Consider the following 24,711-nt stretch of genomic DNA (forward strand, 5'->3'; position numbering starts at 1 on the left):
TTTGCATACATGAAGATATAATATATTTTTATTTGGTAATTTGAAATGTTATTTGGTCTGTTCCGAAGTGGTTAAATGGTAAATGGTCCCATTCAAGGCTAAAACGCTGAACTGTGCACAGAACAATTATCATGAAAAATTATTGTTTTAGGTACGTTGGTTGTGTTTGGCAAACTTTGTTTTAATTTTTCAATTTATTCTTCAAGTCTCATTGCATTATATTGACAGGATGCTTTATTGATCATGTTCGTAACATTAACTTACAAGTAAAATTTGATAAATTTATCAGGAATTTATTGAATGACAAAACCCAGTTAAAGAACTAAGTGAGGAGTCGATTTATTAAATTTCATGTCAAAATTAAGTGAAATAAATATTCATATACTAATGAATAATGATACAACGGAGCAGAATTGTTGAAATTAGTTTATAAAAAAACTGCTCGCCTCGCATACATAACAACAAATTTCTTATTATTTTTTAGTAATGAAGTCATCTATCCAAAACTGATCTACATACGTATTTTCAGTTTTTACATGCACTGGCTAATATTGGACCTAATTGAAATTAAAACCATAGAAAATATAGTGATAACGAATTACTAAGAGGTAGTTATGGCAAAACAAGTAAAAAATAAATAGATAAATAGATTAATAGAGTGAATAGATAGAATAGACTAAATCGTCTAAATAAATAGATAGATAGACTTAAAGCTACTGATCGTCGATATGTGCATCGTAGAATCATTTTAAGACAATTTTCACTAGCGTTGAGATCGACAAAGGTATTTAGAGAGCTATATGTATTTATTCTAGGATGTAGTGGATCTTTGGAGCCAAAATCCGTCGTCCTGAATTCAGTGTTAAATAGTGCTCGTGGCCATAAATTGCTGCTAGGGGCCTGAAAATGAGTTTTTTGTTTCAAGAATGGACGGGAACGGGTATCCGCTAATGAATTTATGTATGAAAGTGCACTGAGCCGTCATTCGCATGATTCCAGTCCAAAAAGTGAATATTTTTTGGACTGATTCTAGCCGTTTAAATTCTGTATTTTAGGGTTTGTGTCCATAATATAAAAACAAGTTCTAGAACTGGTCTAACGGTAGCATAATACAAGAATTTTTAGGTATGTGGATCAAAATATCTTGTTTAGAGGCACAATACTATAACAATTCAATTATTCCATGAATTTAAAAAAATCATTGAAATCATTGTAAAGTCGTAGATAATTATTCCACAATGAGTCATTAGCAGGCTTGATAATGCAGAAAAAATTTAAAAAAACACAAGCCCACCCAGCATCCGTGCGTAGCTTCATCATGAATCATAACTTATGCACGCACAAACCCCACCGAAAAGCCCATACACACTGAACAAACATAAACAATCAACTAATGAGCCTTGATGATGTGTGCAGAAGCAGCCGAGGAGAGAGAAAAATAAAACAGATAAACACAATCCCATCGGGAGCGCCACTTTTCTGCCACTAAACTGATAACAAATCGCAACCTAATTGATGTTAATTAATGTCGCCCGAACCGAATGGCTGCTTCCCTGTCTTTCGGTTTGCGCTCTTTTTTATTGATTCCTAGCCTACTCGTTGGTTTGTTTGTGTGTGTCTGTGTGTGTTTGCGGATATAATGTTGTGTGCGTGTACGATTGCCGGAAATTATCTCACCCGTCGAGTATTTGCCTGCGCACAGCCACCGTGCTATCGCCCGTTTTCGTCACATCGGGAAATCGATGTCCATTGCTGTTGCGGGCCCTGTGTCGGGGCTATCGATTTCCGTACGCAGGGCCGGCCCCAGCATGACATGTGTAAACTTCCGCCAGCATCGCATATCAGACCTGTCACGCGAGCCTACTTTGTGTCGTTGCGGAGGGAAGTACGCACACGGGAAAAGTGCGTACGCACGCTTCCCACTTACCACCGATTGACGCAAAATCACATGGCAGTCGCAACAAAGGTCACCTGTCCCTCACGGTTGCTCTTTTGGTCGCATTTGTTTCCCAGTTTCGTTCCCTCCTTTGCTTTTATAAGCGCGTTTGGCAGCGATCGAGAGGTGAAGCGGAAAGCACAAAACGACCATTTGCCAACACGGGTAGAAAACGTGTGTATCAGCTTGTCTCAATCTATCAAAGCGCGGGTATTTATCAATTCAATCAATCATTTTGCTTCCTAAAATCATACAACCCGCGTAAATGCTGCACGTGGATTGCAGGAGAAAGGGGATGTGGGGAAGATGTAACTTACGTGCTAGAAGTAGACGGGGTACGCGCGGGAGCAGCGACATTGCTTGATACGTTTTGTGAACTCTCGGAATAAACCTGTGGAGTAATGACGTGAGAAAAAAAAATTATTCAATTTGGTAATATTTTTTGCATTAATTCTTTGCAAAGTTTTCGTCTTTTATATTTCTTCTTTCGAACAATTTCAACAATTTTGTGATTTTTTACCATATTTTTCATTATTGCATTTTTGCAAATCACATTGTTAGTATTTCTTATTAAAATCATTTACTCTTCTGCTTTACTTGCTCATTATTTTAACTATTTGTTTACATGATGACGTTTTTTTAAATTATCTCTTGTACTCTTTTTTGTCATAGGTCTACTTTCCTGCTCTTCAGTTGTTTTATTTACATTTATTCTACATTTATTTTAGCTACTTCCCTTAATTCTCATGTTTTTTTTAATATTTTCCTTCTTAAGGCCGGGGGACACTGTCCGTACTCGCTAGTGTAATATCGATTTTCACTAGCGCATCTGGCGGTGGCTGGTGGTTGCTTTTTTTGGTCGTCGGGGGAGTGGTCGTACCGGATCTCAAAATTAATTAGTTTTTTCATCGTTTTTTGATGCGAAACGGCTGAAATATGTGCACAACATATTTATGTATCAAGTACAAAGCTTTCTCAGTCTAATTAAAGTGAAAAACATGGAAAAATAACGTATTTTCTGGAGCAGCCTTTAAGGCCGGGGGACATTGCCCGTACTCGCTAGTGTAATTTTTATTTTCACTAGCGCATCTGGCGAAGACCAGCGCAAGCTAGATGTCGTTATAACTCCAACTTGCTAGCGAAACTCGACTTACTTGGTCTCCCAAACCCTATGATAATGTGGCTTAGATCGTACCTTACAGATCGTCAATATTCTGTGAAGTTAGGCCCGTACATGTCAAGTCCAGTGCATGCATCTTCTGGAGTCCCGCAGGGCAGCAACCTGGGTCCTTTGCTGTTCCTTCTTTTCATCAACGACGCGACATTGATCCTTCCGGCTGATAATCATCTACTGTACGCAGATGACGCGAAAATTTTTCGTGTTATTCGTGAACCAGAAGACCACGCCCGACTGCAAACTTCCTTGCATGAGTTCCAGTGTTGGTGCAACCGTAATGCGTTATCCCTATGCACACATAAATGTGAAGTCATCACTTTCAGTCGTTCTCGCTGCCCATCATTGTACACTGGTGGACATAAAAATAGGAACTTTTTTCTGTGACCGAAAGACATAGTTCTTGTCAGAAATATTTGGTAGCCCTGAAAAGGACTGTTTAAGTGGTTGTTGGGAGGAGGTGTTGCGGTGTTCCACTGAGCGAAAACACATTCCAACGGTCAATCTGGTGACCGTTATTCGCTATCACTTCCTGACAGCGTTTGGCCATATCGCCGATGAGATTACGGCATTCGCTTCTGTCTATGCGTTCCCACATAAACTTGCAGCGTGTCCATAGATCATCGGCTGAACGTGCAGGCTGGTTCTTAAGCTGACGCTTGAGAGTTGACCACAGATTTTCAATCGGGTTGAGGTCAGGACTCAACGCAGGCCACGGTAGAACTTGCACATCCTGGTTTGCCAAATAACATTTAACTGTTCGCGATGTGTGCTTAGAGTCGTTATCATGCTGAAAGATGTAATGCTCTTCGTCTCCGAATTGTTGTCGGGCGTATGGCAACATCTTACGACTAAGTATTTTTCTATACCCTTCCGAGTTCAGTGTCCCGTTGATACGGAACAAAGGACCCGTGCCGTGCCAGGAGAAGCAACCCCACACCATTACGTGGCCGCCTCCGTGACTAAGGGTTTTTATCGTATTTTTCGGATGATACGCCTGATTAGGAAAGCGCCAGACGTATTTAATGCCGTCCGAACCATCCAGATTGATTCTGGACTCATCCGAAAAAATGATTTTGCTCCACCAAAAGATGGATGCTGCTAAATGTTCTTCGGCAAACCGAATGCGCGCTTCTACGTGGTGCGGCTGCAGCTTACGAACCTTCCTCGGTCTCCGGGCACAGAACCCAGCGGCGTGTAAACGGCGAGACACCGTTTTCGCCGAAACTTGCAAACCAAGCTCCTGCTTGATACGAGTGCAAGTTTTGAAAGGATCTGCCCTGATCATCTCAACAATCCGCGCGTCAACGTCGGCCGTTGTTTTTCGCGGACGACCTGTCGATTTACCCGTAGCCTCGCTACGAATGGCGTTGTCCACAAACGTCCGCGAACGGCCGAACGCCTTGCAGATTGTCTTGATTGGCACGTTCTCACGATACAGCCCCTGAATGTGTTTTCGCTCCTCTGGTGTGCAGTGCTTTCCGCGACCCATGATGATTTTGTGGAATTTTTAAACAGCAACCTTTCACCTTGACCACTGATGGAAGAATGAAGCACAACACGGTTTGGCTCTCCTTTTATACTGCCGCAAAACGCTGCCGGCACTCAAAACTCAGATAAGTAGCGCACCAAAAATGAGAGTATAAAAGGCAAAATTCGGCTATTACAAATTCAGTACGCCTCGAACTGTTGGCGATGACACACCTAGTGTATGCAAAAAAAACACACAAAATTTTTTTTCCTATTTTAATGTCCACCAGTGTATGAATATGCGCTTGATGGACAGTCCTTGGTGCGAAAACTATGTGTTAAGGATCTAGGTGTTTTGCTCGATACAAAACTATCATTTAAGGATCAGCTGGATCACGTAGTAGCCACCAGCAATAGAATGCTAGGACTAGTTATCAATATGACTCGCGAGCTTAATGATATACCTTGCACCAAGGCTATCTATTGTTCACTTATCCGGTCGTTAATGGAATATGTAAATATCGTATGGAGGCCAACTGCAGCGCGTCCGTTAGCTCGATTGGAATCAATCCAGCGCAAAATTTCACGATTTGCACTTCGCTCATGGAACCAAAGGCTCGATTACCGGACTAGGTGTTTACTACTCGGGCTACCCACCCTAAGTGAGCGTATACGAAAAGCCAGGTTGTCGTTCATCACGGGACTTCTCGACGGCCGTATTGACTCTCCGTCACTACTGGCTGCCATCAACCTGTACGTTCCGGCCAGGCCGCTCCGGACTCGGGCAATGTTGGCCCTCGACGACCGTAGAACGCAATTTGGCTCCTCTGACCCGTTCCTACTCATGTGCCGTGCTTTCAACGCAGTCAGCGACGCTTTTGAGCCGAGGATTTCGCCAACTGAGTTTAATGATCGTGTTTCTATGTTAAACTTGGTTCCATAGTGCACATTTTTATGTTATATGTTATTGTAATCCATTGTAAAGAACTCATTGTAAAACATTGCAAAAATGGTTCGAGAGGGCATTATTGTCCATCGATAGACAAATAAACATAAACATAAACATAATTTATGTGTCAAAATTATTCATACTTGGTGTCTCATCAAGTTTCAACCAGGCTACTTGTATGCCGGTTAAAATGTTGATAAACGTCCATAAATTGCAACAAAGTAGGCCGTTAATTGTTGTTGTTGGACTAATCGTCATTCATACAAAGCGCTGGGCAACATTTATCCGCATCCTCCAATATCTATTCATCATTGGGTAAAATTATAGCCTCCTCGACCCAAAACGTTTTTTGACAGATAAATTATACCAGCATCTAGCTTCCACCCGCCGCCGCTAGATGGCGTACGCGCTCACAAAAATTTCACTACGGAGTACGATCAATGTAGCCCGGCCTTTAGATTTAAGTAGTTTTTTCACCGTTTCTTTATGTGAAAATAACTGAAATAATTTTCACAACAAAGCTTTTCCAGTTTAGTTTAGGAAAAAACATGGAAAAATAACAATTTTTTTGAAGCGGATTCAAATTGTTTGGACAAATGCTTCGGTCAACCGTCGCCAGATGCGCTAGTGAAAATCAAAATATTCCTAGCACTTTTCAATTACTCATCCTTGGAGCTCCCCGAACAAATCCTGAAACCATAACTTTCGGCTAGGTTGCACGCTAGTTTTGGGAGCAGAGAAAGTTTACGATACGGGAATTTGTTCATTACCCAAACCCCGTGTTTTTCGCGATACACCCGCGCAAACCGTGAGCCAAAAAAACCGCTCAATCAAACATTTCACCATTACTTCACCCTCTATCCAGTATCGGCATCAGCAGCAGCAGCATCAATTTTCCGGAGAAGAAAACAACCTCCAAACATCGATCCCAAAAGCTCTACAATTAGAGCCGGATGCTTTACGCCCTATCCCTAGCAGCAGCAGCAACGCAAAGAGAGGAAGAGCAACTTGAGGTAGATCGTTTGGATTAAATTAATTACTCTCGTTTAGGAGTGCGAAAGCAATAGTGCTGAGCCCGGAGTAGCATTCATACAGTTTCTTCCGGTTATGGGTGGGAAGAGGGGCAATGCATCATCGTCATACATTCGGTGTAAGTTTATAAGATAAATTTCCCCTATCTGCAAAGTGTTATGACTGTAATGGTGGTATCCGTGGTATTTTTAATTGCTCTTGTGTGCTGTAGCTCTTGAAAATAGTTTAAATTGAAATACAGATCGAAATAAAAATAACTGATCATAACCGTGCGAAACATGGACTTAAAACAAAGGGACAACAGGGACATTTCATTTACCATTTGAAGCTACTATATTTTCGTCCTTCAATTCAGTCTGAAGATGGACATGAAATTGTGTCGTATTTTAAATACAAATAATTCATAAGCTTCAGTTTTTGTTCATTTTATGCTACGACCATACACTTCACAACGTGTGCGTAAAATCATCATAAACATTTACCACGATTTAATTATTAATTTTGAAATTTGATTGAAAAAATTTAACGCATTATAGATGAAACGGAATGTATCTATCAATACCACATTTAAATAAATCAAATTATTACCCTTCCAAATATTTTCAGATGAAAATGACGTACCAAGCTGACCAAATGTACCAACCATATTCAGCACAAGTATTGTCCGAAGTATCACCTTGCATTGCATTCCCATTTGTTCAATGCATTTAAATTATCGCTTTTTGGAGCGGGTAAAGCGATGCACAACCCCCGAGTCCCATCCCATTACGTCACCCGCAAGCAGTACAAATAAATGCATCATAAAAATAGCTCACAGATCGATGTTACGCGATCCACACACACTCGAAGCTCTATGAAGCTTAACCGCCGTACTGCACATTGCATACCTTTACGCACTCGGTGCGCTCCCATCAGGCGGAACATCCGCACCGCTGAAGCATACGCACCGGCGGGCGCGTACATAATGGAATAACATTTGTTTCAATCAATACGTAATTTACCATGATCGGTTATTCCATCCCGGTGCCGGTCCCGGGAGCGATTCGTCCATCCTTCCTTTCTTCTCCGCTTCCATCCACACACGCACATGTTTGCCATCCCAACCTTCCCATCCTGGCGGGGTTGGGTTCCGTTTTTCATTCATACCAGCCACTTGACGCTTGCATCCGATATGAGAGCGTTTTAAGCGGGTAATTAGATTTTAATTGAAATTATTCGCAACAGTGTACGACAGCAGCCGATGGTAGGGCGCACAGCAAGGAAGGCGCACAGATCCCTTCAACGGCACTCGGTGTTGCGTGATCGGTGCGGGAGATGGTTCACGCCGGGAAATGACGTCAATTGTGTTTTCGAAGCTAATTTTCATGCCTCTTCCTGCTTGTTGTGCGCTAGTGTACGGGAAGTGGAAGTCGCACCAAACGATGGCTTACACTGCGATTAGCTCTTGTAGTACGTTGCGCACTAAAGCACGCGTGATAGGATCTTAAGCGATTTTACCATCCAAACATCGGCGGGCAGGAACCTTCGCGGTACCTTTACCGTTCTTCAAGCTTCTTCAGTTTCGTCTTAAAGCGTTTAGGGTATGTTTTAGATGGGTAGAGATTATTACAATATTTTTAAAAGACATCATTTGGCGGTTGAAATCAAACGAACGAATCTTCCGAAATATTGAATCCTCCAATACTTTCAATGCTTATCGAAAAAATGGATTTTTTTTTAAACATAATTCACAATAATGAACTTCAACGCACACCTCAGCAGAGTTCCTGCTGTTGCGACTTGCATTAATTGTTTCATTGTCCTGCGAAATAGTGTGCCATTTCTAACGCCACTTAAAAAGTTACGCTTAATCGAGCGCTCAGCACTTTGAGGGCAAGTTTGGCAAGCACACAAGAAAAAAAAACAAAATTAAATGAAACGAAGCAAAAAAATCACTCTATTCGCCCTGCAGCCGTGCTCAGTTCGATTTGTTTTCTGCTAGTTTTAAACTTTGCCATACATTTTGCTGCCCACCCAAATGGAACTGGTTCCCACCCTCCCTTTTTGCGGCCCCACGAACCGAACCGCGCACCATCTCTAATATCCAATAACTGTCATCATTGAAAGTTTTCGCAACATAACTTTTCGCGCGGGGTGATGGTGTGAATGAATGGAGGGAAGCAATGGTAACATAAAGAGCGAAGAAAAAAAAAATCCCATTGCCCATTTCTTTATGGTGTGTTCACAAGCATGCTTAATTTGCGGTAGGTGCATACTGGCCAAAAAAAAACTTCCTTTCATGGCAGAACATGCCATTTCGCTGGGTATGGCTGAATTCTAGGCCTGGCAGCATGCCAATCGCGAGAACCGCTCAAGGTTTTTTGGGTGTGGATTGAACGGCGAATGTTTTGCAAAAAGAAATGCCATCTTTGGTGCAATGATTGGTGTAATCGTAAAAGCTATCGTCCCAGTTACTTGATTCTGTGGCCTATTTGTGCACAAAATCATGCGCGGTTAAGGGAGTGGGTGTTGTAGTGAATGAGTTTATTTTTTTTACTTTTATCATTCTTCGCTTGCTCCATGTTTTGCCACAATGTCTATGGAACGTAGAAAGATTTATGACTTTTAAATGGAATCCAGGGGGACTTCTGAAAATGGTAGATGAAACTAAAATAAAAATACTCAAAACAGTTCACTATTTGAATGCGCTTAATTTCCGTTAGTGAGCTTCTTCTCAAATTTCAAATAATGGTTTCCGCTAGTCGCGCACAGATGGCGCTAGCAGCACAAACAAGATTTCTTGCGTTCGAACAGATGTCGCGCTCTTGACGTCTGCAGAAAATCACTATGAGCCGTTTGTTGATCACAATACACCTAACTTTTATTACCCTTATAAAACAAAACCAAATATGAGTTTTTAAGTAATTATCAAATATATTTCCACAAAAAAAAATTGTTTTAAAATCACTTGCGTTTGCATTTGCTCTAACTCAAAAGTTAGTATCCTACTGTGCGTTCACTACTACCCCCCAAACTGCAGCATGAACGTTGGCATACACTTTCATTAGCATTCCCCACTTTCGTCCCGATACCCAGTCCGAACTGATGCCGAGCTTCTCCGCTAGCGCAAGCCGCTTGAACCGCTTTAGTAGTCGCGGCTTCTTATCTTGCGCCAGTCGGTACACAGGAGCGTTTTTCTCCGCATCCGGACGTCTATCGGCTGCCCAGGCGTAAAGCGTTCGTGTTCGGCTGATAAGCTGCAATCGAACCACCACCAGCTCGGTTCCGGAGAGCCACGGATTCCGTCAAGATTCAGTGACTACCACTGAGCCATTATCGCACGCTTGGATGCGTTCGATCGCAAAAGAAACCGCAGTCAGCAGGGCTTTTGTTTCATCTTGCTCCAGCTACAAGCGCAGCCAGCGGTTTCAGTGCAGTGTAACGTTTGATCCACAGCCACATTTGCAGTTGCAGTCAAGTGGTGACAAATTAAATTATCGCAAACGCAAACGCTACGGTTCGTTGTATTGGTGCTGCCCACATTCCTTCGCGCAATTGGTGCCTGGCGCTGGTGATGTTTGTGTTTGTCATCAACAGTCACACAATTAAAGATGACTTACTAGTGTAAACACGAGGGTGTGTGGAATAAAAAATTAAACAACATCAGGAACCTAAGTAGTAGTGTTCTATCGAGATCGGCGTATGTTCTATCAAGTGTGCGCAGGCAGTGCGATCACTCCAGTTGTTACACGATTTTTTGTAGTGCAAAACCATTAAAAAATCCTCATCATACAGTTCACTTTGAGTAATGGACCCGGTTGCGACAGTGTCACAGTTGGTTGCCATAGTAAAGGCGCTCTTTTCGCGAGTTTTCGGGCGTATCCGGCGGTGGTGGAATCGACGCAATTACAACCGGCTTTCCCCGCTGGACGATGGCATCATACCGAGTAAGTACCCCTCAACCCCGTAGGGCTTTCGGTTTGCTATGCATAAGTGATACGTGATTTCAGTTTTTGCTCCACATTTTAACCCAGAAGGCATTTAGGTTTAGTTGCTCATAATCATACCAACGGGCGAAAGCAACCCAGCGGTGTGTTTTGCGTGTGTGCTGTTATTTATATTTCGGTCACTAAGGTGCAAGAAACCCCCCGAACGAGCGTGTGCGTGTGTGCACGAGAGCGGAAGAGAGAGACAGAGAGGGAGCGAGATTTGTTTTACAGAGCGCAGGCGCACTTTACGCCGGGTGTCCGTGAGTGTGGAGAAAGCAAAACAAAATCAGCTGTTCACGAGCTGTGCGCTGTGCCGGAATTGCGAGAAACGTTTGACACCGGAACGAACGTTCGATGAATCGAAGGTATTCGTATAACAGATTGATATCGGTGCAATACTAAAATTTTGAACGGACGCATACATTTTTCATGCCGTATGGCAAGCAGAGGAACTATTTATTGTTCACAAAGAAGGCTTTGGGTGCCTGAAAGCTTTGAGCTTAACATAACATCGATACAATGACAAGCGCTTTTGCTATGGAAAATACGCCGAATAAGTTTGGAGTGTTTTGTGAAGGATGAATATAAATTTCTTTCCTATTTTAGTGGTGGTTTTATGTTTTCGTTGTTGAGGAGGTAAAGTTAGAGTTCAATAATTGCACTTTTGTTTTACATACGATCTAAAAATATGTACCCTGGATAGTTGATCGTTAGTTTGACTAACAAGTTTGCGTTTGTACGAAAAACCCAGTGTGGAAAAACGTGTCAACTAAAAAGCACAATTTATGGTTATAAAAATGTTGCGGCAACATTTGGCTCATGGCAACACGTAAGAATATACAATTTTTTCTTTCAAAACATGTTCTGACAAATGATCAGAAAAATTACTGAAAATTAAATCGCGACTATATGATGTCTCGTTTGAATTTTAAAGCGTCATAAAGGATTTTTAAAGTGTCATAACAAATATATACGTGAAACAAAGCGATTTGTTTGTCATACTAAAATATATTCCCACAACATTATTACAGTCAACCCTCTCTTATTTGACACCTCTCCAATTTGAAAAACCTCTTTTATTTGAACATTTTGCACAGTCCCTTGATTTCCAGTACATTTTTGTTCCTCTAATTTGGAAAACCTCTGAAATCTGTGTCCCTCTTATTTGTGTATGGTGTTGCCATGGTTATTGAATGATGTATGCTCAAATTGGCAATCGTATGCACAGTTTCCTATAGCAACAGTTAAGGCTGCATACTAAATGTTCTGTCTCTTTCTTGTTTGTATGGACCTTTCATTCACTTTCAACCTCTCTAACAAGGTCCTTGAAAGAGAACAGGTCGAAGCGTTTAGAGTAAAATGACAGAAAGCCATGGGAAAATTTTGACAGTTAAAGTGAACATTGTTTATGATTAGCGATGGACGTTGCTATGGAGCGAATGGAAGTTTTGTTCAGCATTTTGCACTCATTTCCTTTTAGAATATTAGAAGAAATAGAATCTAATTAGAATATTACATGGCTGATTGAATCCATGGATCTCATTTATCATTCGTCGCCGGGGTATAAGTAAAGGGCGGTATGCATATTGTATCAGTGTGTGTCGATTGGATGTTTCATTTTACTCTCAGTGTTTCATTGAAAGTAAATAGGACTTCTGTTACCTAGTTGGAACATGTTAAACTTTTCGTTTTCCCTGCAGGACAGTTAAAAACCGTTGGTTTGTGGTCACGAAATGGCAAACAATCAAAACGATTATCAACGTTTCTGAACACAGAGTAGACTGCAATTACGCCTCCTTAATTCTCCAGAAGTGATTGACCACAAGAAATTTAACCAATATAATCTTCCTTATAGTAAATTCGTCCACTTTTCCGCGTTAACTATTAGCCGTTTGTTTGTAAACACTTTTTCATGAAACTGTCAAAAGCGACCTGAAAATGGCAACCTAGCAACGGGCTTTGCATCGACCTGTTCTCCTTAATAGATCTTGCTCTCTAATTTGAAAACCCCTCTTATTCGACAGTCCCATCGCCTCTCAAATAAGAGAGGGTTCACTGTATTATTATTATTATTACATTGACAATGCCTGGACATTTTAGTTATCCATGAAATAAGATTATCTTAGAGCTGCATACGAACTTAGTATTCTCATTGCTGGGATAATACCTGAAAATAAGACCCAGAATAGAGAATATAACAGTAGCTTCTTAAGCCGCGGTACAATGGGGCTTTCTCAAGCCGATTTCAATCACTCATTATAGTTTCTTAGGCCCTCAAAAATAGCTCTCAACTCGCGAGCCCGTGACCGTCGTCAGTTATTATCATTAAAGAAAAACTAATACAGTAACTCCAGCTTTATTGATGATGATGTTGATGATGATAATGATGATGATAAGTCTCACCTCTTACCGCAACACATGTTCCTAACATCCTTTACGTAGCTCGCCAAGAACCAACTATTGGATCCGGCGCACTACTTATCAGAACACGACTGCAACATGCATATGGCCAGTTCTACTAGTGCCAATGGTTGGGTCTACGGCACTACCTTCCGAAGCAGGTGACCCCTAATGTATCTGGAATTGACCACTTACAATCATCAATGAGTGAATCTTGTTGTGATCTCCCAGACCGTGTGCAAACTGTAAATTCTCCCAAACAGATCCCGAATTTCCTCTTTTACGCGCGCGTGTCTCAAACCTATGGTGACTCTTTTTTAATTTTAAATTCTCATATATATAAAGAAAAATATATAATCATCAACATCAAGATTTGGAGTTTTTAATAGAAAAAAGGATTTGGTCGCACATGTTTATAACCCTAGCCAATTATAGCATTGAAAACAATTTGCAACGTAGTTACCCACAAGCGTATAGAACAATGACTAAATTTTGCAGATAGCCGATTGCTGCATCGTCAACGTTCTCAACGGTTCTCAAAAGTCTCTCAAATAGAGTTTGTGCCGATTCCACAAACGTTGAGAACGCATTTTTCTAAAATGCGCTGATGAGTACCTGAGGTAATGTTCGTTGAGAAAGTTTCTCAAGTCCCGGGGCTTTAGTCTCCAACCGTGCAAAACCAATCTGTACTGTTTTTAGGCCGGATTAAAAAAAGGAAGCAGTTTCAGGACAGGCATGGGCAAAATAGCAGTTCCAGGAATGGAATGGAGGTAAAGGTACGGGATCTGTTCCAGGAGTGGGATTTGAGATCAGTTCCAAGAACGGTAGGGGCTCAATGTTAATTCTGGCATGGATTGGAGATTCGTTGCACGACCAGTACGGGTTTGGGAGCAATTCTAGGATCGGTATAGGGTCGAGATCCATTCCAGGGCTGGCATAGCATCAGGTGCAGTACTAAGACCGCTATCAGCTTCAGGATCTATATGGGATTGTAATCTACCTCAGAATCACTATGGAACCAATAGCAGAACCAGTATGATTTTGATACAGTTTCCAGGAGCTGTTTTAGAAAAAAATCCAGCACGAGTATGGGTCATGTGTTTTTACCGTTTGTTGGAAAATAATTGTGCAAAAACGAAAGACTGAAATATTTGTATTGTGTGCCTAGTGACGTTTTATCTTATGTTGTTGTAGCTTAAGTTATAATATACTTACACATATTACATATACACACATAACCTTCCAACATCACATCATACACTTGATCCAGTTTTAAAACTTCCTTAAGATGAAATATAGAACATCAGCAAAAATCCTATTTTTCTTCAACAAGGTGTTGGCAAAGAAAAATATATAATTACCTCCTTCTATCTCTAAGAATGGCGGCCTATAATGTTCTAGTGATATCCATTTTATAAACTTAAAATTAAACATTAAGTGCGTCACTCAATATTCCACCCAGCAACCTTTCACAGCAGTAAAACACACACTTAAACAATGAAACCTTCCATTATCAAAACGAAAACAATCATCCTCCCATTCACAATCGATAGCTACCGATACTCTCGCTATAAAAATCATATTTTGAAGTTCCCTGTTCTTAATGGAAATATTTATAATTTACCTACGAATGCGCAACCCAACCTGCACTACCCTTGCGGTGTGCGGTGCTTGCGTAGCGTGACGTACCGACAACAGGAGAGATTTTTTTTTTTGCTTTTTCATTTGAGCACTGGCTGAACCCGCCCGACATAAAATCAATTCATTCCCGCCGACCCGCACGATCGTAAATAGTTCATACGTTTCGTGCGAGTCAAAGCACGGAACGGAAAAATCATCATCCGACAAGCGCTTCCACTAACTGTCAGTCAACCTTGGCGTGGAACTGGGTTCGCGTTGTTACGGTTTGGAGTGAGCCTGGAAACTCTGCCCGCCCAAAAAATGCCACTTCCGTGTGTCGACAAACAGAAGCGTTGTGAGCGTCGCTTTCGGTCAATGCTTAATGCATGCAAGCTCCACTAAAATCATCACATTAAGTGTACTATTGGAAAATTGTAGGTTCTCGAACGTTTCATCAAAATTGAAGCTGGCGCAAACACGTTAATCTATATAAATTACACGTTTTTTAAATAGTTTCTCCTCGCACAATAAATGAAACCCTTGGTTATCGTTCGCCTTCGAAACATTTCATCTACATTTCACTGCCAGCACACAATCGTACACTGCGTACAATGTTGATTCGGCTGCGTTCTACGGCCAGCGATAAACACAATCTGCTGGAATATATGGCTGGATCATAAAAATATCACACCCAAAACAACAGCCATCCGACGACAAAGTAAAGCAAACGATGCCAAACGCATACTGCCACAATGTATTTGGAGCTATTTGTTTCCCGCGGAAAACGAACCGTCCCGCCAATGTTAGGTCAACATTGACCTACAGTAACGTGTCCGGGTGACTCATCCATCCTTTTACCGGCATCACTCACGACATGCAGATTGCGTGTTGCATGCATTACTACTTGCTGGATCATAAAAGCAAAGTGAGAGTGACACCATTATCTTGGAATTTTTCCAAAACAGTGTTATGATGTGCATAATTCGCAAACATAAAAGTAAGGGGAAATCATACCCCCTTCAGGCTGTCATCTAGCTCGCCAGTAAAGCTCATCAGTACGCTGAAGCTATCAGAGTCATAGCAAATGACCTGCTCATCAGTAACGTCTCCTTTTGCCTTGGTATTGCTATCACGAAGCAGGTGACAGCTTCGGGAAACAGATCCATTAGATTGTCTAAAAGGGAAGACACACACACACAAATACATAAAAGGATACTTTTCTACTTTCCCCCGATTTTTCTAACTATATTACACTATCCTTGGCAGGTGTTCCAGCCTAGGTGTGGCACCTTTGCTTTGCTAGAACATTTTCCAACCCTAGCCCTGTCGGTAGCCAACCGACAAAAAACTGCAAGGTGTGCCTGTTATCAAAGACCATCCTCACTGGCCATTAACTCGCGAACATTAAAACCAGGTTGATGGTTGCATTTCACCAACCCAGAGCAAGAATAAGCAGCACGAAACCCCTGCCCTACCTTTAATCGGACCTAAGCTAGACGACGGACCTGTCATCTCGGCTGACAGCTTTGATCCTGTGGGAAATGGGCCGTGCTGGCCTACACAAAGCCGCGACAACGATATCGATTACCGCTGTAACATTATGTTTGGATTATGTCTTCTCGCTTGGTGGTGATTTGATTACACCCCTATTGTCACCATGCGTGCGTGACACTGGATGATCAGAATGCCTGGGGAACCGTCCCGCGGTTTAGGGAACTAATCACACTGTCTTATCACCCTGGTTTCATCACCGGGATTGGGTTTGGTGGGGGTAACATTTGACCAAATCTCATCAAATTGAAGTGTTGTCACTGGGTTGGATTCGGTACTAGTCCATTCATGCAGAAAAGTAATGCAATTGGGACTATTTATTAAGGAAAGCTCATCGTCAGCGTATGAAAAATCTAGATCGTACATAACTCAAATAAAACATACCTCAAATTACTATTAGAAGAAAATTTGCTTGCTTGGCATAAGCCACAAAAACTTGAATAGCCGTCAAGTATTGTATTTTCATCACAATATTGTTTCAGCTCTTCCACATGATTTTCATCACGCCTGAAGCTGGATTGAGTCTGACAGTTCTTTGTGGCATGTTGAAAATCATGTGATGAAATTTGAAATTTCATTTTGAAACAAATACACCATTTGACAGCTGTTGAAAAATGAATTGATAGTGGTGAATAATTATGTGTACATTTGAAAGTGACTTAGAAACCCCTATACAGCCTTTCCCCGAGTTCAAGAAGAAGTCGAATATCACGTTTTACAGCCTAAATATACTTAATATATAAATAATGATTTTTGGTTATTTCTGTCGTTACTGATTGTACTGATTTGACGGAAAAAATTGCACTAATTTGACAAATGAATTGTCAAAAATAAAAATTCGCGTAACTCGGGGAAAGACTGTAATTGAATGAAGTATTTTATAATAAGCATAAAATAATGTATAATTATGCAGTATTTTGTCATGAAGATTCAAACCCATTTGAAACAATATTTTTAATATAGTAAAAGTATTAAAATACATTTTCAAAACAATAATATTAAAAAATAGACCTCAATAAGGGAATTGCCATTTTTGTAAAAAATATACTAAACAAAATATTAAATTTATTCCATGTCAATGGCTGAAATTTCAGCTTAAACCATCACATATTAGTTGCATACTTTTAGGCGCAAAATGCATATATTTAGGAGCTTTGAAGATACAAAAACAATATTTATTTACAGTTCTTTGATGTATGATTTTGTATGATTAAACTACTGGTGCTTCTCTCCTTAATGATATTTATTATAACTTCATTTCAAAAAATATATTATTCATAAAATTACTTAACAAACTCTAAAAAAATACATTGCATATATTTAGGCGCCAAAAAGATTGGTAATAAGAATATCTAATTAAAAAAAGATATTTTTATAAAATTTCATAGTTGATACGATAAACTACTTTTTAAATTTAGTTAAATATGTATCATTCTTTCCCACAACTAATACAATTGCAACAATTTAGCTTTTAATCATTTAGCTTTTTAATCAATCGATGCTTTCTTGCCACTTCTAATAACACACAACCCCTAGGAGGATTGAGCAATGGACACATCGAAGGAACAGTCGAAGACACTGTGAATCTTGCCGACTCAATCGCCAAATATTTGTGTCGTAAATCGCGGGCACCAATCGCGGCATCATTCTGAACGCACCCTTCAAATACCGGAATTAAACAATCTTCCGTTCCGAACGCGTCGACTTCTTCGAAAAGAGAGCAAAAGAAAATAAAATGGGAGTGAGCCATCGAAACAATCCCCTTCGAAAGGCGCACAGAAAATGCTCGCTCCCGATCATTATCGCGTTAACATATTGCGCTTTTTATGACCCAGAATTCCACGCAACCACCAACACGAGTCGTAAGGTTTATTTTCTCCCATCAGCCCCATCTCCCGTGATAAGGAACGCCTAATGGGGAAAGCTTTCATTTCGCTAATCGATTCCGCTAACCAGCGCTGCTGCGCGACGGCCGACAGTGAGCCGTAGTGGGTTGGAGTGGAGTTTTTCCAACCCACTGTTCACGTTCCCCTATATTTGATTTCATTTTGGGAGAGTGGGCTACAAAAACGAAATAACAAAAATAAAACCCCCTAAGGGAACAAAACCTAACCCGTCCAGGCTCGTGATTGTTTCATCTCTAATCCAGTTGCCCGGCGGGATGGCGGATGCCAGAGCTATCATTTAATTGCCGCATGGTAACCAACTTTTTGTCGCTCCCTCTTTTTTAGCACCCCGTGACAGCTTAAGCTGCATCGTGAGCAAAATGCAATTTATATTATCCCATCCTGCAGATCGCTGTTTGTTTTCGGTGAAGTGAGGTAGTCGGTAAGGGTTGTTTTTTTTTGCCACCTTCTACAGCAACAAACACAAAACAGACAAACAGGCAAGCAGCCATGCAACTGGAAAGTTTAGTCATTTGTCGTGACCTTATCTCGCTGCAGAGGTGCATTAAACAGCTTCGAACGAAGCTGCCATCGCGGAGGAGCAAATTTGCAGCGCATAAAAGCTCATCTGTTCGTGTGGAGTTTATCGTTCGGGAGGAGGGATATTATTTTTCGGAATAAACGCTCTCCGCCTAGCACATAGCAGCTGGGAAAACTTTGCACTGCCACTTATTTCGTGTGCTGCGCTTTAAATTGTCTTTAAAGTGTGTGTGTGTCTGTATTTCGGCAGCCCACGAAGACGACGAATGAACGAACCGATTCAGCACTTTGAGCATATATTTTCCGCTGACAACAATGGTATAAATAAATAATTTATAGTTTCTTGAACGCTCTCCAAGTCCAGAGTGAAAGCGGACGAGCAGTGACATCTAAACCGATTTCCAAGCCATTAGAATTTACCAACGGCAAACGAACGGGAGGAGAGAAAAAGAAAGAAAAAAATATAACTTGCCTCAAAAAACTAAAATCAAAGACTAGACTTTTCTCTTCAATGTTCAATGGTTCAATGTTTTGCCAAGATAGGTCTAAGCAAACAGCTCTCCCCCGGTTCGGCGTGGGTTTGAGAAAATGTTGGAAGAAGAAGATGCTTTCCTCCTTTTAAACCCCCTTTCTAGAACCATTATTTAGTTAACATCCCTTCGTTTGCATAATCTTTTATGGACACAGTTCATCTACATAAGAAGATGCTCTGCGAGGTTCTAGAAATATTGCTGTAAACCAAAACTTCTCCGGATGTAGAGGAAATGTGGCTGAAAAACCAAAGCTTTATTGCCCCGGTCAAATTGAGTTATTGAGAGCAACCGATGAAGGATGAACTGTACCCTTCGTTTGCTTATTAGCGTTATGGTTTTTTAATCATATAAGAAACTAAGAGTTTTGGAATTTTACTATATGATTTGAACAAAATTTCAAAATATTCTTGTAAGAAGAAACGTATGAAAAGCTAGATCAGAGAAAGCTTTTGTAAAACACATGTAATAAGGTCATGTTTTCAAATGTTTTATTTGATCTTGTCGTTTTTATGTCAAACATAACCATTTATTTATTTATTTCTGATTTGTTTGGTGTTATATTCGTTATTTGCGTTTCAATTGTTGCCTTCTCTTGTATATTTTTTTCTTATTAGCCTGTATGTTAATACACTTAATCTTAATTGAATTGTTTCATACTTTTTATTTCAACATAATTAAATAGTTTTTAAGCGATTCGGTCTTTTGGACAGTTCCTCCTGAATAAAAAAAAAAAATTCATACAAACAATGTATGTGTGTCTATAGTACTATGAAAAGCCTCGTAAAGTGAGCAATCAACAGCAAATTTCTTTCGCGAACCTAGGGGGCCTGTCCGTTACCAGGCACTATGAACGAAAGCTTTTTTCATAAACTTATGACCAATATACAAAAAATGGGGTTTTGTGCGAGACGATAATTTTTAATAAAAGGTATACTTTTTTGTAAGTTTCGAACCTATTTCACTAACACAAATCGTTCCGAAACACTTTCACACACGCGCCCGCCGATGGACACCTTGCACCGGGGGCCGTTTTTTAATTAATTTTCTATTTCAAATTTCATCACCACCTAATGGTATAAATATTTACTCACCGAAACACACACACACCCCCAGCCGAGCGTTTGGGCCGTTCCTTTCGTTCGACCGTGGAGGCGCATGGTACGCCCACGCCGAGCGTAAGGTGGCCTCGGCTGTAGCTAGGTACAACTTCATGCCATCCCGCTCCACACTACCGGCTCCAAACCACGTCTCCACGTCCAATGCAGCGAAGCAGCTACGAGGCAAAATAAAATTGTCTATTATTCATCATTTCCGGCAATCATCTGGTGTGGCTGAGCATGTGCCACCCGCCCCGTGATAGTAGCGCCCAAAGATGCGGCCGGGTAAAGTGCAGCTCGCCGCCGAGAGTCGTAAAGGCTGGCGTCATAAAATGCGTCCTCGTCCTCGTGGCGTCGTCGGTTGGTTTCCTTCTGGCCCCGAGCACAGTTTGCTCACCACCCACTATCACGCCCCAAAACCCCACGCCCAGCGAAAGCTGGCTGCGCGAAGGGCCCGGGGGGTATGATTTGGTTTGCGTTGGTTTTGTTTTATTCTGCTGCCGGGTGTTCCACGTGCTGATGACATTTAAAGAAAAAGCTGCTTTGAAAATCGAGCCCAAAACATCCGCCCTTTGCTGGCCCGGGGCGAGCTTTCCGAAAAGGGGGGGACACCCCAAACAAGGTGGAAGGCAACATTATACCAACGCTCAATGGACACCGCCACCAACCGGGTACACCCTACGGCGGTAAACACACCAGCCAGTCGGCCCATTGGCCACAACACAACACAATGCACACAGCCAAACGCAACTTTGCTCGAGGGAGTTAAAGGGAGACTTTCCCAATTATCGTACAGCGCCGACTTACACCCCGTCGTGGGGTGGCCGTCCGTCCGTCCAAACGACGTTATGATAATCAACTTCATTCAAGTTAAAGCTGCTCAATGAAAGCTGCCGATCGCTTGGTTTGGTGCGACATTGTCCTTGTTGGGGGGGGTTTTTTGCTCCGTTTGCCAGCCCCGAAATTGGATGTGGTACCGAATGAGTGCCATTTTGTGGCCAGCGGGGAGACTGTGCTGATGGAGGGATGGTTTCCCCTGTGGTAGCAAATAAGACCACCGCACACACACACACTGGTAGTGCTAGTGGCGATCAAACGATACCAAACCGGAGCATGGTTTTAATCCATCTTGTTCTCATTCTCGTTGTTTTTTTCTCTCCTTTCTTTCTTTGATTTCGCTATCCAGCTGGTTTAGTGGTGCTAACAAGGTGTTGAGAAGGTTGTTAGAAAATGTTTATTTGCCTTCCCGAGCGGGGAAGATTGTATCGTTTAACTACAGTTTTATTTCAAGTGCATACTTTTAGGCGTTTCAATAAATTTCGTTCAAATTGCATAAGCTCAGGCGTTTTCTATATACCACCCTGAATGGTATGCATATCGCCTTACATTGTGAGCTGTGTATTAATTTTTCTAGTTTATTTGTATCGTATTCTCTCAAGTGTCTTCGAAGAAAACGTAAGAAATAGTGAATGATTTAGCTGTTAAGAACACTTTGCTGTTTTATTTTGCAACCATTCTATGACTGTTCTTCTTTTTATTTTTTTTTATTTCTTGTGTAGTTTGATTAATAATTTATTTAATTTGAATAACTTTCTGTCTTAATTTCTACAAAGGTTCACTTTTCCAATCATTCTTCAAAATCAATTTGAATCTAATGTTTAAAAGGGTTTTTCTGCCAACCAATAAAGCTCTTTTAAGCAATACACAAAATAATTTATCAACGTATAGGCAATTGCAACACACACACACCCAATCTTCCCTTGCCCCAAAAAGGAACCAAAAGGCGGTGGCTTTAAAAAAAAAACCTAAACATGAAAAAGCACCCCAAACCACCGCAACGAATTGTGGAAACTGCTACCCCAATCGACGATATAAACAAAAATAAATCCCACCGACCCTCCAACGCCTATCGTTCGTTCGCCTGACGGCGTCCTTCGGCAATTCGGCATTCGAACGTACGGCGGTGGGCGACCACGATTTCAACCAAACCACGTGGACCTGCGACCGAACTCGGGCTTTCCCACAATTCTCTCTTTCTCTCTCGTTGCCTCACTTCTTCATTTCGCTTTTTATTTTATTTTATTTCATTTCCCTTCGCACGTATGCGAATCCTTCTTCTGGTGGAGTTGGTGCGATTGAAGTGTGTAGTGCCGAGTAGAAGTAAAACCAAAAAAGTTATAAAAAAAACTGGCTCAAAACACAAACACAGTGCAGTGACATGATGCCGAGCAACGAGAACATCGAGCGTCCGACTTTTTCCCGGCGACTTTTCTGTGTCACAACCGGGGGCGGGCTGGAGGTTATGCCTGGCTTTCGCTCGGTTGCTCTCCCTCTCTCTTTCTCTCTCTCTCTCTCCCGCTCATCTTCGGCTAGCTCACCCAAGATCGAAGAGACCGCACCGCACCCCCAGCAAGGACGCAAACCAGGACGAAGGTAGGCAGGTCGATTCGCGCGCCCGCTCGGATGCCCGAACGGGGACGCACCAACACATGCGCACCGCTCGCACCGTGCGGCGGGTGTACCCCGGTTTGCCCGGACACGGCTACGGAGAGTTCGGCTTTCGCGTGTGCAAGCGAATTTGTCGAACGCAGGGACGAACCGCAAGATCAGTTGCCGCAGGAAGCTCGGCCCGTGACAATCGAAAACAATACGCGCTCCCGCGCCGTGCTCGCTTTGGCCACGCTCACGTGAAAGCGGGGCTCCGGGGAGAAAACCCGGGAAAACCATAACGCGCTTTTATTCCGCGAAACGGAAGGCGAAAGAAACGAATCAAAAGAAGGAGGAAAAAAGAAGGAAAGTTCAGGCGAGTTCAGGTTACCAAAAAAAATCCCCCAAAACAGCAAGCATAAAGTGTGCGTGAATTTGCGTGTGCGTGAAGGATAAAAGCAAAACAATGTAAATCGTGGCAAGCTAGGTGACTTCGAATGTGATGAAATTGGAAAACGAAAACGGCAAACGCCCAACAGTGAGCTTTCGTGGTTAGTGAGCAAAACTCCCGACAAGAAAACAAACCAAACAACCAAATCAATTCACCGCCAAAAGTGCTCACCCGTGAAAAATTGGGAAATAACCCGTTCCTAAACGCGGCTGATAAGTTAACAGGCACACATGGGCCAGCAGCCCCAGTGCCAGCTGCCCTTCAACCGTGAAAGGATACGGTGAGCCAATTTTATAAGCACATCGTGCCGTCGTGCCTCCAGCAGCAGCAGCAGCAGCAGCAAGCGTAATGTGTTCCAATGCGCTAAACCATGGAAATGGTGCGGGCGGATGGGAATGAAAAATTATGTCCTGCACCCCGGGGGGCGGTAACGGTGGAAACGGTGCGCGCGGTTGGGAATGATTGCTAGTAGGTCGAGCCTCCACGTGTGATGCTGCTATTTCTATTAGTGTTGGTGTGTGAAAGTGTGTTAAAATAAATTGTGTACAAGTGTTAGATTATGCTTGTGAGATGCTAAGAAGTGTAAGGAAGTGAAGTGTTTTGGAAATTAAGATAAATTATTAAGGTCACTTTATGTTTCGAGTTTTCTGTTCAATAATTAGTAGCTTTATTCAAACTCTATTTTATTTTAGACAATTTTTTAACTTTATTATTTCTATTTATTATTTCTCATTATTCAATTTATCATGGTATTATTCACACAAAACATCCAAAAAATCCAATCTACCAGATCAGCACTGCCTTCTTCTTACTTAATGTGAAACGAGCTACCATCAATTTCCATTTTTGAATTATACCTTTTTAATCAGAAAATAAATAATTTACTGACCAAAAACTAATTAGAAAAAAAAACCAGAAAATAAACAAATAACAGACGCAAATAATGACGTACATCGGTTTATAATTTTATTATTATTATTATTTTGTATGTGATTTGAGCTCACAATGAGTTGTTCCTAGTAGTGTTTCGACTGAAATTTATCCTTTTTTTGTCCTATTAATAACAATTTCTGCCATTCAAGTAAAGCCAAACACATGAAAAATAGTAGCAAGTAACAACACACTCACTCAAATGCATATTCTTGACCGCAAATAATCGTTAATCCCAAACTACCACCCGCACCAGTGAGAAAAACACTTGCTGAAAGAGAAATTAAGGCCAAAACCACTTTAAATCCACCCTCGCGCGGATGCATCAAAAACGCGGTTGCCAGCCCATTTTAACAACATCTTGCCACACGGTTTGCGGTCGTTCGCGATAGCGGATCTGCTCCATCTCGCGTTAAAGGGAGATGTTGCAAAAAATAACAACAACACTCCTACCCTTTGAGTTGCCACGGCACCGCGTTTTAGATGTTTGTTAGGCAAAGTCTGTCCATCACCTTCTGAACTCATCGTCGAAACCGAGCAGCGAACCGAACGTAAGGATCGGCTTAAAGTTATTTTCGTATTGTCCCGACCGCCTCCCCCAATGCCGATCAAAACTATCGCATCGCTAAAACCAAACACCATGCACCCCGACCCGGCCGGGGCGCTTTTTCATCGACGGATTTGTGTCGAGGAATTCATATTGAACGTGCCCTGCCGCGTACTTCATCCAGCGTTGACCCCACCCGC

General features: G+C 41.7%; 1 protein-coding gene across 8 annotated transcripts in view; it reads left to right on the forward strand.

The window, feature by feature from the left end:
• Positions 1-9,700: 9,700 nt before the first annotated feature.
• Positions 9,701-24,711, forward strand: part of LOC120904870 (probable phospholipid-transporting ATPase IA) — a 66,647-nt gene continuing 51,636 nt past the window's right edge. For 6 of the 8 annotated variants that reach the window (XM_040315300.1, XM_040315298.1, XM_040315303.1 and 3 more), the window contains exon 1: positions 22,779-23,616. Coding sequence is in view for 1 of the 8 variants with exons in the window: in XM_040315305.1 (XP_040171239.1) it covers positions 10,349-10,487 (139 nt within the window). In the remaining 7 variants the exon portion in view is untranslated. Of the gene's footprint in view, positions 10,488-22,777; positions 23,617-24,711 lie in introns of those variants that run through there. The other 2 variants (XM_040315305.1, XM_040315297.1) reach the window with 2 other exon arrangements.

The sequence above is a fragment of the Anopheles arabiensis genome, chromosome 3 (assembly GCF_016920715.1).
Source record: "Anopheles arabiensis isolate DONGOLA chromosome 3, AaraD3, whole genome shotgun sequence".
NCBI classification, from domain to species: Eukaryota; Metazoa; Arthropoda; class Insecta; order Diptera; family Culicidae; genus Anopheles; species Anopheles arabiensis.